This window comes from Oncorhynchus kisutch, linkage group LG8 (assembly GCF_002021735.2).
Source record: "Oncorhynchus kisutch isolate 150728-3 linkage group LG8, Okis_V2, whole genome shotgun sequence".
Lineage (NCBI taxonomy): Eukaryota > Metazoa > Chordata > Actinopteri > Salmoniformes > Salmonidae > Oncorhynchus > Oncorhynchus kisutch.
In genome coordinates, this window is record NC_034181.2 from 41,861,176 (window position 1) to 41,880,253 (window position 19,078).

Below are 19,078 nucleotides of genomic sequence, written 5' to 3' on the forward strand. Positions count from 1 at the left end.
GTTCACCTTCTCCTATAGACCAGGTTCCCTTAACACTAAGGCCGACGCGCTGTCCCGTCTCTATGACACCGAGGAGCGGTCCATCGATCCTACTCCCATCCTTCCAGCTTCATGTCTGGTGGTATCGGAGGTGGATGCGGACATCGAGCAGGCATTACGGTTGGAAGCTGCGCCCTCACAGTGTCCAGCGGGTCTTCAGTACGTGCCGCTTGGTGTTCGTGACCAATTGATTCGGTGGGCCCATACGCTACCCTCTTCGGGTTATCCGGGTATTGAGAGGACAGTGCGGGGTCTTAGGGGAAAGTACTGGTGGCCTACTTTAGCTAAGGACGTGAGGTTTTATGTCTTAGAACTCGCCTTTCCAGTGTGTGTTGGGCTACCAGCCGGTCCTGGCACCGTGGCATCAGAGCCAGACCGAAGCTCCTGCGGTGGAGGAGTGAGTGCAACACTCAAAGGAGACCTGGGGAGCCATCCAGGAATCACTCAAACAAGCTGGTGGGCAGCAGAAGAGGAGCGCTGACCGCCACCGCAGTGAGGCCCCCGTGTTTGCACCGGGGGACCGGGTCTGGCTCTCGACCCGAAACCTGCCCCTCCGCCTGCCCTGCCGGAAGCTGGGGCCGCAGTGTGTGGGGCCATTTAAAGTCCTGAGGAGGAAAAACGAGGTGTGTTATAGGTTACAGCTCCCTTCTTACTATCGTATTAACCCCTCGTTTCATGTGTCTCTCCTCAGGCCGGTGGTAGCTGGTCCCCTGCAGGAAGGTGTGGTGCCGGAGGCCCCTCTGCCCCCTCTGGACATCGAGGGGTCCCAGGCGTACACAGTACGTTCCATTCTGGACTCTAGACGCTGGGTGAGGGGCCTACAGTACCTCGTGGACTGGGAGGGGTACAGGCCGGAGGAGAGGTGCTGGGTACCAGTGGAAGACACGTATCTCAGGGCGAGTGCGCGGAGGAGGCACAGGACGTACTGGAGTGTGGAAGCACACTGTAGGCCTGGTGCGTGGGACCGGTACAGGTGGCACCGGGGTGATGACATGCCTTTCAGGGCGAGTGCGGAGAGGAGGCACAGGCCGTACTGGAGTGTGGAAGCACACTGGAGGCCTGATGCGTGGTGCCGGAACTGGTGGTACCGGACGGATGACATGCATCTCAGGGCGAGTGCGGAGAGGAGGCACAGGACGTACTGGACTGTGGCGGTGCACTGGAAACCTGATGCGTGGGACCGGTACAGGTGGCACCGGGCTGATGACATGCCTTTCAGGGCTAGTGCGGAGAGGAGGCACAGGACGTACTGGACTGTGGATGCTCACTGGAGAACTGATGCGTGGGACCGGTACCGGTGGCACCGGGCTGATGACATGCCTTTCAGGGCTAGTGCGGAGAGGAGGCACAGGACGTACTGGACTGTGGATGCTCACTGGAGAACTGATGCGTGGCACCGGGCTGATGACACGCACCTCAGGGCGAGTGCAAGGAAGAGGCACAGGATGTACTGGACTATGGAAGCACACTTGAGGGAGAGTGGGAAGAGCAGGAACAGGACACATGGGATTGTGAAGGCACACTGGAGACCTGGCGTGTATAGCCGGCATCAATTGTTCCTGGAACTTTAACACACGTTTCAGGACGAGTACGAGGAACTGACACAAGTAGCATCGGACAGCTAACATGCTCCTCAGGGTGAATGCCGTGCATACTACGCCAGACCAACAGCTCTCTCTCTCTTCACACTTCTCCAATTTGATCAAAAACCAGCTCGACGGTCTCATACTCTCCCCTCCGTTCCATCTCCTCCAATCTGTCCAATAACTCCTCGAATATTCTCTGACTCACCCCTCAACTTCACCGACTGCTCCATGTGCCCCAAAATCTTCTTTGGGTTTCTGTGGCTTTCTACCCCGACTTCATTGCTGTCCTTTCATGCTCCTAGGCGACTACCTGACTGACTCCATGTGCCTCCCCCCACCATTTTTTCTTGGGGTTTCTGTGGCCTACCTCGTTGGTATAACTCCTCGTAATATCGCCGTTCCGCCTTCGCTGCCTCTATCTCATCCTTAGGAAGGTGATACTCCCCAGCTTGCGTCCAGGGTCCTGCTCCCTCCAGGATCTCCTCCCAGGTCCATTCCTCCTGAACACACTGCTTGGTCCATTTTTGGTGAGTTCTTCTGTCACGTTCGTCATATGAAGGAGACCAAGGTGCAGCGTGGTATGCATACATTCTTCTTTTAATAAAGAAAGAACACTGAACAAATGAACAAAACAACAAAATTAACGAAACGTGAAGCTAATACGAATAGAGTAGACAGGCAACTAAACATAGAATAAGAACCCACAAACACCAAAGGGGAAATGGCTACCTAAATATGATCCCCAATCAGAGACAACGATAAACAGCTGCCTCTGATTGGGAACCATATCAGGCGACCATAAACATACAAATACCTAGACCTACAAAACCCTAGACATACAAAAACCCTAGACAATACAAAAACTAGTGTATCCACCCTTGTCACACCCTGACCTAACCAAAATATAAAGAAAACAGATATCTCTGGTCAGGGCGTGACAGTGTCATCCGAATGGTTTGGCCTACAAATGGAGAATACCAAGATGATTTTGCTCTATGACCCCCACAAGCCTAATGGGACTTGTCTGAAGTCTGATGTGCAAACTTCTGTCTTTGGCTTCTGAACCGTTTGGGCCAAAAACTATATGACCCCACTATAGAAAGGGGAGATTCTCACAAACACAGTGGTGTTCTGAAGGTAACCGGTATCGGTTCAAAAAATGTATGGAAATATGGAGGTAGTTTTGTGCCATAAAAAAGGGGTAAAATATGTATAGGAAAGATACTTCAAAACATTATTACTTATGATTTATTTTTTACCTGTCTGTTTTGCCATTTATGCATGTATTATTCAATGTGTTTCTATGGGCTATAGTATTAACCTGTTAGGCCTCAGCAGAATACCCCTTTGGATAAATTGCGTGCCCATAGTAAACTGAAAAGAAATCTGTCCAAAATTGCTAATATATGCATATAATAATTATTATTGAATAGAAAACACTCTAAAGCTTCTAAAACCGTTTGAATTATGTCTGTAAGTATAGCAGAACTCACAGGGCAGGCAATCTCCCAAACTATTTTTGGGAGCCTGAAATTTGGGGCAACTTTGACGTCATCGCCCCCACCCTTCCCAACCAGCTATGGATCTGGAGACACTTTCTATGTCTTCCACTAGATGTCCTCATTCAGTACAGCGTTTAATTGTGCAAATCCGCGCATTTTGACCCTTTGGGAGGCGAAAGAGTGGATGTTGCGAGAAAATACAAGGTCACGAGAGCGCGCATTTTGGCGAGACGTTCCTTTGTTCCAGATCACCTGCAAAGAAGCACGTTCGTCCGAGAGATTAGATCATTGTTTTGTACGTTTAGAACATCCTAAAGCTTGATTCTGCACTTAGTTTGACCAGTTTAGTCGACATATAATATGTAATTTTGAAGTTTTAATGCGCAACTGTTCGGGACCAGAAGTAATTTTGGACACATTTCAGCTGGAACTCATAGCATATGCTACTATAAAGGCACACGAACTGAAACCAAACGTTATATTAGGTAAGTATGACTCCTTCCACTACATTCTGATCGAAGACCATCAAAGGTAAGGGAATATTTATGTTGTAATTTTGTATTTCTGTTGACTCCAACATAGCGGAGAAATATTGCTTACGTCTGAGCGCCGTCTCAGATTATTAGATAGTGAACTAATTCTGTAACGTTAAAAATAAATGTAACACAGCGGTTGCATTAAGAAGCAGTGTATCTTTCTAACTATATGTAGAACATGTATATTTAGTCAAAGTTTATGATGTCTATTTATGTTATCTGGCGGCACTATGTATAATTTCTCTGGACATTTTTGAGTATTTTCTGAACATGAAGTCAATGTAAATGGAGATTTATGGATATAAATGGCATATTATTGAAAAAAACATAAATGTACTGTGTAACATGTCCTATTACTGTAATCTGATGAAGATTTTCAAAAGGTTAGTGAATTATTTATTTTTTAATCCTGCTTTTATAATTTTATATTTTCTGGGACAAAATGGCTGCCTATTGTCTTTGTTTCGGTGGTGGTCTAATATAAATATGTGGTGTGTTTTCGCCGTAAAACATTTTAGAAATCTGACTCGCTGGGTAGATGAACAAGGTGTTTATCTTTCATTTGAGCTATTGGACTTGTTAATGTGTGGAGGTTAAATATTTCTAAAAATATTTTTGCATTCTGTGCGCCATTCTGTGGGGGGGGGGGGGCCCTTGGGGAACATTTAGCGTGAACACGTTAAATGCCAAAATCAATATTACGCTAAAAAACTACTTTTTAATTAACCTTTTAGGGATAGGGGCAGCATTTTCACTTTGGATGAATAGCGTGCCCAGAGTGAACTGCCTCCTACTCTGTCCCTGATGCTAATATATGCATAGTATTAGTAGTATTGATTAGAAAACACTCTGAAGTTTCTAAAACTGTTTGAATGATGTCTGTGAGTATAACAGAACTCATACTGCAGGAGTAAATCTGAGAAAAATCCAACCAGGAAGTGAGACATCTGAGGTTTGTAGTTTTTCAAAGCTTGGCCTACCGAATACACATTTAGATATGGATGAGGTTGCACTTCCTAGGGCTTCCAATAGATGTCAACTGTCTTTAGAAACTGGTTTGAGGATTCTACTATAAGGGAGGGGCTCATGAGACCTCTGAGTCAGTGGTCTGGCAGTGGTCTGGCAGAGAGCCTTGGTCTCATGACGCGTGCTTCCGAGTTACCTCTCGTTCCAGTGCTTTTTCTGAAGACAAAGGAATTCTCTGGTTGGAACATTATTGATGTTTGATGTTAAAAACATCCTAACAATTGATTCCATACATCGTTTGACATGTTTCTAAAGGACTGTAACGGAAATTTTCGAGTTTTTATCTGGATGAAGTGCCTGCGCCTCATGAAGATGGATTACTGGGCTGAACACGCTAACAACAAAACAGAGATGCTTGTTCTAGGTCCCAAGAAACAAAGAGATCTTCTGACAATTAATCTTAATGATTGTACAGTCGTCTCAAATAAAACTGTGAAGGACCTCGGCGTTACTCTGGACCCTGATCTCTCTTTTGACGAACATATCAAGACTGTTTCAAGGACAGCTTTTTCCCATCTACGTAACATTGCAGAAATCAGAAACTTTCTGTCCAAAAATTATGCTGAAAAATTGATCCATGCTTTTGTTACTTCTAGGTTAGACTACTGCAATGCTCTACTTTCCGGCTACCCGGATAAAGCACTAAATAAACTTCAGTTAGTGCTAAATACGGCTGCTAGAATCCTGACTAGAACAAAACATTTGATCATATTACTCCAGTGCTAGCCTCCCTACACTGGCTTCCTGTCAAGGCAAAGGCTGATTTCAAGGTTTTACTGCTAACCTACAAAGCATTACATGGGCTTGCTCCTACCTATCTCCCTGATTTGGTCCTGCCATACATACCTACACGTACGCTACGGTCACAAGACGCAGGCCTCCTAATTGTCCCTAGAATTTCTAAGCAAACAGCTGGAGGCAGGGCTTTGTCCTATAGAGCTCCATTTTTATGGAATGGTCAACACAAACTACTGCAGCATAAATACTGGAGGCTGAGACAGGAGGGGTCAGGAGACACTGTGGCCCCATCTGATGATACCCCCGGACAGGGCCAAACAGGAAGGATATTGTCGAACTGGGATTCCTGGGAGTGCCTTCTGATGAAGATCATCAAAGGTAAGTTATTATTTATGGTGTTGTTTCTAACTTTGTTGATTCCAAAATGGTGGATATTCCTCTAGCTGTTTTGGGTTCTGAGCGCCGTTCTCAGATTATGCTTTTTCCGTAAAGTAAAAAAAAAAAAATCTGACACAGCGGTTGCATTAAGGAGAAGTCTATCTTTAATTCTGTGAATAACACTAGAATCTTTTATCATGTCTATTATGAGTATTTCTGCAAAATCCCCGGATGTTTTGAAATCAAAACATTACTGCATCTAAGGCGCCAATGTAAACTGCGATTTATGGATATAAATATGCACATTACCGAACAAAACATACATGTATTGTGTAACATGATGTCCTATGAGTGTCATCTGATGAAGATCATCAAAGGTTAGTGATGAATTTTATATATATATTTCTGCTTTTTGTGACTCCTATCTTTGCCTGGAAAAATGGCTGTGTATTTTTTCGACTTGGTGGAGATCTAACATAATCATATGTTGTGCTTTAGCTGTAAAGCATTTTTTAAATCGGACACGATGGGTAGATTAACAAGATGTTTATCTTTAATTTGCTGTATTGGACTTGTTAATGTGTGAAAGTTACATATTTCTAAAAAATTATTTTGAATTTCGCGCGCCTTTCAGAATAATGTTGTCAACCTGCGCTAGAAAGGTTAATATATTTTTTTGATACTTACAGGGGTCCTAAAACTCAAAATCAAATGGCTAAATGATCCATGGTATGACCATCTTAAAACAATTCCATATGTTAGCATAGACTTTTTTTAACTGGTTCATATGCTTTTAAAATAACGGTTCTGTCAGTCTAAATCACTTTCATTATGGGCTCTGATTATGTTCCTCTAAAAATGTTGTTGTTTTCCAGTTTTCAGGTTTTGTTCCCTGAACTGGTTATAACCACCCCATAAAAAATACATTTCAATATATTTAACATTATGTAAAATGTATTTTCAATATACGGGTACAAGTGTAAATGGGTACGATTGTAAATGTAAACTTTGGCAGTGATATACATTTTTTTCCCCACCTCATTTTAATACTATGACATAAAGAGCACATGTTCGACTTCATAAAAAACTAGTTTTCCCCTCCCAAGAGGTAAAGAAAATGACTATATTAAGTACACATCCTGTTATGCCAGTTGGACGCTGGTTACAATGCTCTCGTCAAGTTTGTTTATTTGTGATATGAAAGACATGGAGTCACATCATGACCGATAATGTATCATTTTGTAGTCATTTTTGTAGTCATTTAAATGCATGTTAATGCTTTTGGTTTGTGTCAAGTAGAATGACAATACATATATGGATATATAGATACATATATTGTAGAGTTGGCAACCTATTAGAAGACTTGGAGGCCAGTTTTTTTGGTATCGTAGCTTTGTCTTAGTGCTTTTTGGCCTCCAGTGAGAAGGATTTTCATTCCAGTGAATGTATTATGCATGTGTGTAATTAAAGGTTAAGCTTTGTCATACTGTATGGAGAAAAAAAATATGTGCAAAATATAAGAAATTGGCCATATAATGTATTTAATTAGCTTTTATTTCATACATTTTAAATATATTCCAGAATATATTTAAAATGTGTATATAATGTCCGGTGGAAGCAGAGCAGGAGAAGGAGAAAATTCAGGTAAATAGAAGATGCAAAATCTATTTGAATTTGAAATACATTTTACACGATGTTAAACATATTGAAATATATTTTTCTCCCGTACTGTGTGATACCAAAGAGCCTATTAAAGTTCCATTGTCAATACAGTGACCTCTTCATTACAATATGACTTGGCCAATTTTGTATATTTGCCATATATCTTAATAAAAATATACAATTCTTACAAATAAATTGCTTGTCGTGATGTGTGCTTTATCCAATATTTTAATTTTAATCCCAGCCCCTGTACCCGCAGGAGGTCCTTTGCCTTTTGGTAGGCTGTCATTGTCATGCCCTGACCTTAGAGAGCCTTTTTATATCTCTATTTGGTTTGGTCCAGGGTGTGATTTGGGGTGGGCATTCTATGTTTTGTTTTCTATGATTTTGTGTTTCTATGTTTTGGCCGGGTATGGTTCTCAATCAGGGACAGCTGTCTATCGTTGTCTCTGATTGGGAACCATACTTAGGTATCCCTTTCCCTCCTTTTGTTATAGGTAGTTAACTTTGTTTGTGGCACTTAGCCCTGTTAAGCTTCACAGTTGTTTTGTTGGCGACATTTTATATAAATTAAAGAAAATGTACGCTCACCACGCTGGACCTTGGTCTCCTTCCAACGACGGCCGTGATAGTCATTGTAAATAAGAATTTGTTCTTAACGGACTTGCCTAGTTAAATAAAGGTTAAATAAAATGTAAAATATTTCAAAGCATTTTGGAAAATATTTTACAAAACATTAAATACATTTTATAATATATTTAGCAAATATATCGATAAATACATATTCTAAAGTACATTCTTTAATGTATTTCACTTCCAGATGTATTCAACATATATTATAATATGCATTTGACATACATTTATATATACATTTTATATACATTCTGTAAAAGACAGTATATTGGAATGTATTTAAAATGTATGAAATATTTCACATAGATAGACATGCTTTTTATCTAAAAATACATTTTAAACGTTTTTTCCCCCCCCATATGGGACCAGTTTGGAACCCCTTGTCTTCCATGCTTTTTTCCTCTCCAGGTCCACCAGTACATAAAGAGACTGCTCTGCCTGTAGGTAAAATACATTTCATTAAACACCCTGCTGCAGTGAGCAGCAGTTTTCCTCTTGCCTGCTCCTCTCTTGGAGAATTTGTCAATCTTGACATGCTGATGCTCTGTGGCAGGCCTGTCATTTCAAATCACCCAACCCTGAATTAGGGCTCCGGTTCACTCACTGAGGGCAAATGTAAGACACGCAACCACCCATCCAAGTACACACCTACACTCTTCACACACTCTTCACACACATTCCTAGAGGACAGGTGGAAAGTACAGCAATAAAAAAATGTCCCTGAAGCATCAGTGACCCAAAGAGGCAACTTGAGAAATGTAACATATAAACACGGTATGCAGATTTCAAATTTTTGATGAGGTAGCAACACCCAGCAGTAAATGGCATGAGGAAAAAAGCTATTAATCTTCTTTGTATTGGCCTTTGGGACCAGCCCCTCCCACCAAACGCAAGCATGACACACACACACACACACACACAATTATGTAGAGAATGTATCTAAGCTTTTTCCTTTGAGCTTCACTGATGAATTTCAGCTAAAGAAAGAATATAACAAAGCATGTGTCTCTGCAATCCTGAGAAATAATATTTTCCTTTTACTTTCTGCTGGTGAGATTGGGTTGCTGGGATAAAGTAACGCAATTACCAGGACAGGATCCATTCCTATTCATGATGTCATGACTGTCCACGAGAATCCAAATAGGTCAGATCAGGTTTGCAATGAGGGGAGGTAGATTAGTGGTGATTAACAACTCACGTCCTGAAGATTCAGATCTCCCTCTCCAATACTCACCAAAGGAATGTCCTTTGTTTCAAGAGACTTTTCCCGATGACTCAACTCTAACACGTTCAAAAGCAAATACCGGAACAATATTTCTAGCATTGAATGTGGGGAATGGTCAGCGAAGATCTACAGAACACTAATGTAATTTTGTGATGTCATTAAAAATGTTATAAAGGAAATAAAGTATTTTGGCTACCCACTACATGTATGAAGTGTCCATCCTATGTGTTGTGCATCTAACCTTGACTTTTATTTTATTTTAAATGTGTTAAGAGAGATGTGATTAGAAAAACTATAAGAGATAATTATTTTACATAACTTTGTGCAAGTGACAAGTCATGCCCCCTAGAAATGTCAGAGAGCGTATCAGCCTGACGGAACCGCCCCCTTTCGAACAAACTTTATAATTGATGAGTCAAGAAATGAACATAGCAGACCACAAAAGCGTCTGTTGCAGCTGCATGTTTAAAGTGGTTTGAACTGTATATCTCAACACGAGGTAGAGATTATAAACTCACATCCGGACAATCACTGGTACTGCTGATTAGCTGTAATAAGTATATTTGAAAGCGAATTTAAGTAGGGCCATCCTGTACTCTGCTCAAACCATAGATACGGCTGGCTAGCCTATCTTCAAAGAAGCATCTTCAAGAGCGAATGGAAGGAAAATAAACTCTGTAGTTCTGTTCAGGACTACACGTCAAGTCACCGGATACTGGACAACTACAGAGAAGAACAACAGTAGAAGGTGTCACACCCTGATATGTTTCACCTGTCTTTGTGCTTGTCTCCACCCCCTCCAGGTGTCACCCATCTTCCCCATTTATACCGGTGTTCTCTGTTTGTCTGTTGCCAGTTCGTCTTGTCTCGTCAAGCCTACCAGCGTGTTTTTTTCCATGCTCCTGATTTTCCTCGTCTGTTTTCTAGCACTCCCGGTTCCAACATGACCTCTGCCCTGACCTCAAGCCCACCTGTCACCCTGTACCTTTCAGACTCTGACCTGGTTAATGAACTTCTGCCTGTCCACAACCTGCCTATTGCCTGTCCCTTGTATTTTAATAAATATCAGACTTGAACCATCTTCCTCCTGTGTCTGCATCTGGGTCTTGCCATGTGTCGTTATAGTTGGAACGCTTTTGAACAATCAGAGCCTTACAAGTGTGCCGCGGAAAGGCCCAACTCCATTTCCAAGGCGGCCCTGTCCACTGAGAGAGATTCACGCGGACTCAGGCATTTCACATAAATACATTCATGATTTCTTACTCAAAGCGGGCTGCGGTTTGTGTAGTATATGGTTACTGTAGGTGAGAGTAGTTTCTAAACGTACCAACTGTGGCAAACCTCTTCAAGGTTAGCAGCGTTTGTCACAAATGAAGTGGTCACCAAATCACCCAAGAATGAGAGTTCTTTTGAACAGGACAGTACCTGTGTGTTTGTTTCTCCGTCCTGGTCCACCTAGGCCGTAGGCGAGGTCAAGGATAGCAGAGTTCAGTACACGAATCAGGATCTCGGTAGGTCCAGGTCCAAACGCCAACAGGTAAGTCCAAAACAATCCAGCTCATACATGGTAAATCCAGCCAATCTCTATAGTCTCTTTCTCTATTGTTCATAGATCCTTCCAGCACTCTCTCTCCCTCTTCCTGGTTTTTCTTGAACCTTTATCTGTGGGTTGGCTCCACCTTCTGAGGGTTCCCCTTGCTTCTGGGACTTGTAGTTTTGGCGGTTGGCCATTTTGTGATCTGTAGTTCTGACAGGGCTGGCCATTTTAGTGATCGGGCAGAGCCCGTTTATTAGTTCTTCTCTCACATCTGCCATTTATCACTCGACCCCCTTCTTTGCCACATATCTCTCCCCCTAGATCCGACCCCCTAGGTCGGGCTACCGCATCAAAATATGCGTGCATGCGGGATAACCCATCCCACGTTTCCCATTTCCTTCCCTGCTCTGTGTTTCACGTCAAAATGAAACGGTTGGAGACTCAAAAACCACCGCATCACCCGAGCGTTCTTCTCTTTAGCCCTATGCATCCAGGTGAGTGGGGCATGGTCACTGATGAGGGTGAAGTGGTGCCCCAGCAGGTAGTACTTCAGGCTTTCTATAGCCCACTTTACTGCCAGCGCCTCTTTCTCAACAACTGAGTAGTTGGTTTCCCGTGGTTCCAGCTTCCTGCTTAAAAACAGGATGGGGTGTTCCACCCCTTCTACCTCTTGGGATAGCACTGCTCCCAAGCCGACCTCTGTGGCATCCGTCTGAACCACAAACTCTTTCTCAAAGTCTGGTACCACCAGCACTGGATTACAGCAGAGAGCCTCCTGTAATGTCCTAAATGCTTTGGTGGCCCTTTCATCCCATTTGACCATGTTTGGCCCTCTGGCTCTAGTCATGTCGGTAAGTGGGGCGGCCACTGTGGCATAATTTAGGATGAACTTCCGGTAGTAACCGGTCAGCCCTAGGAAGGCTCGAACCTGCTTCTTATTTACTGGTTTCGGCCATTCTCTAATTGCCTTCACCTTCTTATGTTGGGGTTTGATTAACCCTCTTCCCACAGTGTATCCCAGATACTCTGTTTCCTCTAACCCCACATAACACTTGGCAGGGTTTGCCGTGAGCCCTGCCTTTCTAAGGGCGTCTAACACTGCCTGTACCCGGGCTAAGTGGGATTCCCAATCTGGGCTGTAGATCCCCACGTCATCTAAATAAGCTGCGGCGTATGCTTTGTGCGGTTTTAGGACTTTGTCCATGAGCCATTGAAAGGTGGCTGGGGCCCCGTGTAAGCCGAATGGCATGACGGTGTATTGAAACAAACCGTCAGGTGTTGCAAAGGCTGTCTTTTCTTTGGCCCTGGGGGTCAGAGGAATTTGCCAGGACCCTTTTGTCAGATCAAGGGTCGTAATGTACCAAGCATTACCAATTTTCTCCAGTAGTTCATCTACTCGGGGCATGGGGTAGGCATCAAACTTGGAGATTTCATTTACCTTCCGAAAGTCGTTACAGAACCGCAAAGACCCATCGGGCTTGGAGACCATCACAATTGGGCTAGACCACTCACTTTGTGACTCTTCGATCACTCCAGCTGTCAACATTTTCTCCGTCTCTGCTCTAATCGCGGCCCGTCGAGCCTCGGGTACCCGATATGGCCTCATACTCACTTTTCTCCCTGGTAGGGAAACGATATCATGAGCCGTAACCTCAGTTCGGCCAGGTACCTCTGAAAACACATCTCTGTTTTTCTGGATCAGGGTCTTTACTTCCTGTACTTGCGCTGAGGACAGAGTGGGTGAAATGTTTACTTTGGCTGTCTCCTGAGTGTGTGTGGGGTATGTGACCATTAGTGTTTCTCTCTCTCTCCATGCTTTTAACAGGTTTATGTGATAAATCTGTTCCTGGGGCCGTCGACCTGGCTGTTGGATCCGATAATTGACTTCTCCTATTCTCTCCAGTACTTCATATGGTCCTTTCCATGTGGCTAGTAGTTTACACTCTACCATGGGGATCAGCACTAACACCTTATTTCCCGGTTGAAATTCCCTCAGGGTAGCCTGCCGGTTATAAGTGTGCCGCTGGTGCTCCTGTGCTTGTCTCATGTGCTCTCTGACGATGGGCATGACTGTGGCTATCCTGTCTTGCATTGCCGTGACGTGCTCTATGACACTAGTATACGGGGTGGATTGGTGCTCCCAGGTTTCCCGGGCGATGTCTAAGATTCCCCGGGGATGCCTCTCATATACCAGCTCAAAGGGAGAAAACCACAGCTAGGCTTGAGGAACCTCTCTAATGGCAAACATCAGATACGGCAACATGCAATCCCAGTTTTTCCCATCCTTATCGATTACCTTCCTGGGCATTGACTTCAGGGTTCGGTTGAATCTCTCAACCAGCCCTTCCGTCTGAGGATGGTAAACCGATGTCCTCAACTGTTTCACCTGCCACAGTTTACAAAGGTCCGCCATAAGGCGGGACATAAAGGGGTTCCCCTGGTCGGTAAGGATCTCCTTTGGAACCCCTACCCTGGTGAACAAGAGCACTAATTCCTTTGCGATATTTTTGGAAGCCATCGTCCGAAGGGGAATGGCTTCTGGGTAGCGAGTGGCATAATCTAGAATGACCAGAATGTATTGGTGCCCTCTGGCGGATTTGGCTAGTGGGCCCACTAAATCCATCGCTATCCTCTCAAATGGTGTTTCGATTATGGGGAGTGGCACTAACGGGCTTCTAACAGCTGGTCGGGGAGCTGTTAACTGGCACTCCGGGCACTCTCCACAATGCCGAGCCACTTCAGCTTGAATTCCTGGCCAGTAAAACCTCCTTACAATCCGGTCTCGGGTTTTATCGATACCACGGTGTCCACCCAGAATGTGCCCATGAGCTAGATCCAGTACTGTCCTCCGGTACCGAGTGGGAACCAACAACTGTTCCACCACATCAACCCCTATTTTTGAGACTCTGTACACCAAACTCTTTTTCATGATGAAGTGGGGAAAACTATTAGGCATCATCCCAACATTTATGGGAGTACCATCTACGACCTGCACATCTGCTCTGGCTTGCTGCAGGGTTGGATCCTGGTTTTGGGCCGTCCCAAAATTAGTCAAGGACCCTGCCAGGTCTGCTGGTTCTAGATCGTCATCCTCTGGATTCAGATCGACCCCAGCCCCACTAGTACCGGGCTGTTCGTTATCAGCGAGGTTTGCCACTTCATCCTCCTCCTCCCCTACTAGCACCTGTGATGTTGTCCCCTGGGAGACCTCTTTTCTTGGCTTTGGTTGAAGGCCCCATGCTTCTTCCTGCTTGGTCAGGGTTGTTGGCTTCTCAAATATGCCATTCTTGTGGCCTAACTTCGCAAAGTTAGGAAAGTCTCTACCCAATATTACATCATATGGCATCTTTGGGACCACGCCGACCTCATAATCCAGCAGACCGTCCTCTGTTTGTATGCTCACTAAGGCCGTGGGGTACAGACGGGTATCCCCATGAATGCATGTAACACTGATATCCTGTCTTGTATCCAGTTTATGATTCGGCACTAGGCTTGCAACGACCAGGGTTAGCATACTGCCGGAATCCAGCAGTGCTTCAACCTCTTTCCCTTCAACCTTCACCCTGCACATATGTGTGTTTCTTGATCTTTCAAGTACAGTGGTTACAACAGGACATGCATACCGTATATCATCTTCATTTTCACCGAGGTTACATTGCATTGGCTCTTCTTTAATAGGGCAGTAGGCTGCAATATGTCCTGGTTGATTACAATTGTAACAGATAATAGGGGTTCGGGGGGCAGACCCCTTCGACACCCAGTCCCGGTTTCCGTTTTTTCCCTTAGTGTCTCGGCCTGATTCTGATTCTTTCCTCATGGCCCCACGCTGCTCTCTTCCCCCTCTATATGTTGGGACAGCATTACCCTGTCCGCTGGTTCGCCCATGCCTGGGGAACGGGAATCTTTCCTCCTGTGCCTGCTCAGCTGTTCCTGCCGTACAATACCGTTCAACCAGGCCCACGAGATGGTCGGCGGAAAGTACCTCGTTCTGGCCAACCCATCGTCTAACTTCTTGGGGTAGACCTCGCTGAAACTGGTTGAGTACGATGGTCTCGACAATCTCGGCGGATGACCGGGTCTCTGGTCGCAACCATTTCCGTGCCAGGTGAATCAAGTCGAACATCTGTGTTCGTGGGGGTTGTCCCGGTCGGTAGGACCACTGGTGGAAGCGGTGTGCCCTCACGGTATCGGTCACTCCCAGTCTAGTCAGGATCTCTCCCTTTAGTTTATCGTAATCCTGTGCATCTTTCAACTCCAGGTCGAAATACGCTTTTTGAGCGTCCCCTGCCAGGTATGGTGCCAGAAGCCCTGCCCATTCTTCTTTCGGCCACTTCTCCCTCTCTGCCGTCCTTTCGAAGGTGGTAAGATATGCTTCCACATCATCCTGCGCTGTCATTTTTTAAAGAAAATGATTGGCCCTCCTCTGGGTATTTGCTGAGAAACTGTCCTAACCAAACAAAGCCACAAAAAAAACCTGACTCCCCTTTGGAGTGCTAACTGAACATTTTTTATTTCTCTTCTACCTAACCAGTGGTATGGTTAGTCCATACCCGCATTCTCCACCACGTGTGGCAAACCTCTTCAAGGTTAGGAGCGTTTGTCACAAATTAAGTGGTAAACTGTCACCAAATCACCCAAGAATGAGAGTTCTTTCGAACAGGACAGTACCTGTGTGTTTGTTTCTCCGTCCTGGTCCACCCAGGCCGTAGGCGAGGTCAAGGATAGCAGGGTTCGGTACACGAATCGGGTTCTCGGTAGGTCCAGGTCCAAACGCCAACAGGTAAGTCCAAAACAATCCAGCTCATACACGGTAAATCCAGCCAATCTCTATAGTCTCTTTCTCTATTGTTCATAGATCCTTCCATCACTCTCTCTCCCCCTTCCTGGTTTTTCTTGACCCTTTATCTGTGGGTCGGCTCCACCTTCTGAGGGTTCCCCTTGCTTCTGGGACTTGTAGTTTTGGCGGTCGGCCATTTTGTGATCTGAAGTTCTGACAGGGGTGGCCATTTTAGTGATCGGGCAGAGCCCGTTTATTAGTTCTGCTCTCACATTTCTGCCATTTATCACCCGACCCCCTTCTTTGCCACACAACGTTAAGTGTCTCTCTCCCTCTCTGTCTCGCCCTGCCCTCTTCATCTCTTTTGTAACAAGCAGCCATATTGTTATCAGTCCTCTAGGGACCTGTTTTTAACGTATTAAGGGTGCATGTTTATCCTGTGTTCCCATTTAATTAGCTAGTAAATAAATAATTCAACCAATTTATGTAGTGCATAATAATAAGTAAGGCTCTGGTTTTTGCAGATGCAAGGAGGTTACGACTTGTAACGGCTTTCCTCTTCCTCGTCTGAGGAGGAGTAGCAAGGATCAGACCAATACGCAGCGTGGTAAATGTTCATCTTAGTTTTTTAATAAGAATAATGAACACTGAACAACACAATAAACGACCAAGTGAAAAAACAAAACTGAAACAGTTCCGTGTGGAACAAAACACTGACACGGAAAATAAACACTCACGAAACACAAGTGGGAAAAGGCTACCTAAGTATGATTCTCAATCAGAGACAACTAACGACACCTGCCTCTGATTGAGAACCATACCAGGCCAAACGCAAAACACAACATAGACAAACCCACCCAACTCACGCCCTGACCATTCTAAAATAAAGACATAACAAAAGAACTAAGGTCAGTACGTGACGCGACTGTTCAAAATTATGATATGATATGAGGTTATGATTAATAAGTTGACTGCTTATAGATGTGATAGGTAAAGACCTTTAGGAGTTTAATTCGGGAGATGGTAACTCTTTAATGAACCGCTCTCATGTTGCTCCAGATTGTTACATGATTAATTTAATTGGGTACAATTAAACATAGTTTGTTGATTAGATAAATAACAGTCCTCAGATAAATTTTAAAGTCAAGTCACAACAATGAATGAAACCTGAGAGGCTTATGCTGCTCAGTGTTAAATCGATTTCCAAGATTTTGACGCAAAAGTTATGCTTCCAGTGTTGCAGGTAAGAAAAATGACTATTTTCCTGAAAACCCAGCATAACTTTTATGCAAGCCTAAATTTGATCCAGCTGTCTTATCTACTTTGAATTATTCTAGTGTGTAGAACAAGTTTTAGAATCCCACACCAAATAAAATGTTCTCCTTTCTTCTGGGCAGACTTTGGGAATGTGACAAGAACGTGGAGTGTTATCGAACCAATAGACTGAGTTATTCATGGTATTGATCCTATTTGTGAGTGCTCACCAAGCCAGTGCTCTCCAGTAATCTTGCCGAAGCCGTTGCGGTATGCGTCCCATGCTCGGAAGAAGTTCACTGCGCCATCCTCTCTGCGCTGAATGACCTGGGAGGATAAACAGAAAAAGAAAAACACCCCATATGATTACCATGGCAACATTTCGGTATATTGTTTTGTGATCATAAGTGCCCAAATGCAACCTAACCCAGGGCAGTATTCATTAGTGCACACCATAGCAAAATGTTTTGCAACAGAGAACGAAAATGACCGTTTCTTACTGGACAAGCTCAGGTAGTCTCTCCCTGTTTCAGTCTGTTTTCTTCTGTTTGGTGCCTAGTGAATATGACTCTGAATAATTGGTTTTCGCCAGCCCCATTTGGTGTAAATGACATTGACACATTTGGTGCTGCTTTAAATGATGTGCAGTTTATAAAGGCTTCATGAAGCCTTAATAAAGCCTTCATGAACAGAACATGAATGTGTCACAAATCATCTATAAACATATGTCATGCTCGATAAAAGGGTTCATAAAATAACCACCCTGCACACTCTTGGCATATGTGTTATATTATTATTATTGTATTATTATTATTATTCTACAATGTAGATAATAGTAAAAATAAAGATAAGCCATTGAATAGGTGTGTCCAAACTTTTGACTGGCACTGTATCTCATGATAATGACATAACAAAGGTTGTTTTGATTATTGATAGTATGACTGATGCAGCCGAGTCCACAGTGGATCAGCGCATATGTTTTTATTGATTGCTTCACTAAGGGATAGTACATTTCATGCTAACATTATGCTTTCATTTGTGTTTGGAGCTCATTATCAGTTTAGAAGTTAGAATGTTAGCAAGCTAAAAGTCCCTTACAATGAGCTAAGACATCTTGGCAACATATATTTATTTATTTTATTTCACTTATCTCACCTCATTTGCTCACATCGTATATAGACTTGTTTCTACTGTATTATTGACTGTATGTTTGTTTTACTCCACGTGTAACTCTGTGTTGTTGTATGTGTCGAACTGCTTTGATTTATCTTGGCCAGGTAGCAATTGTAAATGAGAACTTGTTCTCAACTTGCCTACCTGGTTAAATAAAGGTGAAATAAAAATAAATCTAATTTTAAAAAATTTGCTAGCTATAACTGGCATGTTCACGTATCGCCAACCAGGATCAAACTCACCATGACCAATCCATTTGGGTGGTCTTAACCAATCATAGCACAGTATGATATGGCAGTAAAATGCATCCAATTACAATTCAGTATGTTTACACATATGAATATTACATCCCTTCTTTTAAAACAAAATAAAAATGTTACATATTCTAAGCATTTCTTTTGAATACATGCTCTGTAGTTTGAACTCAAGGTAAGTAACCATTTATATTGCATACAATACCAACTGAATCAACATAGACTCGAAACTAGAAACAATAATCCAACATACTGTTACTTTTCAACCAAGGGATTCTCAGCAACTCAGCTTTCACTGTAGAAATAACATCTTATTAACATTTCAAACAAATACAATACCAAAGCATTTCAAGTGAACTTTCAAATAACAAGTTTACAGTCTGGAACTGTTCTAGGGCAGCTATCCGCCTACACCCTTTGACATTTCACAGGTCTAGGACAGCTCTGGGCTTGACCTCTCTTCCTGACCTTGTGCGATATGATGCTGAGCATGCTTCTGTGTCAGTCAACAGTTCTTGTGCTTTTGCAGGTAAGTATGGTGTACATGTTGTGCTGTGTGTATGTTTAGTCCATCACGTTCTCTTTCAGGGGAACAGTTCATCTCATCAGTGTGGTGTTCTTTTGTGTTCAGTAGGTGACGATGATTGCGGCGGTACACCGCTCCTTCTGCGGTGCGGACGTGATATGAACGTTCAGAGTCAGCTGGCTGGATGACGACTGCTGGCTTCCAGAGGCCATGCTCCTAGATTCTAACTGAC

General features: G+C 43.6%; 1 protein-coding gene across 1 annotated transcript in view; it reads right to left on the minus strand.

Moving 5' to 3' along the window:
- LOC109894862 (fibrinogen C domain-containing protein 1) overlaps positions 1-19,078 on the minus strand; it is a 165,840-nt gene that overhangs the window by 54,494 nt on the left and 92,268 nt on the right. Inside the window, exon 5 of the mRNA XM_031830402.1 lies at positions 17,124-17,220. Coding sequence (XP_031686262.1) covers positions 17,124-17,220 — 97 coding nt within the window. The remainder of the gene's footprint in view (positions 1-17,123; positions 17,221-19,078) is intronic.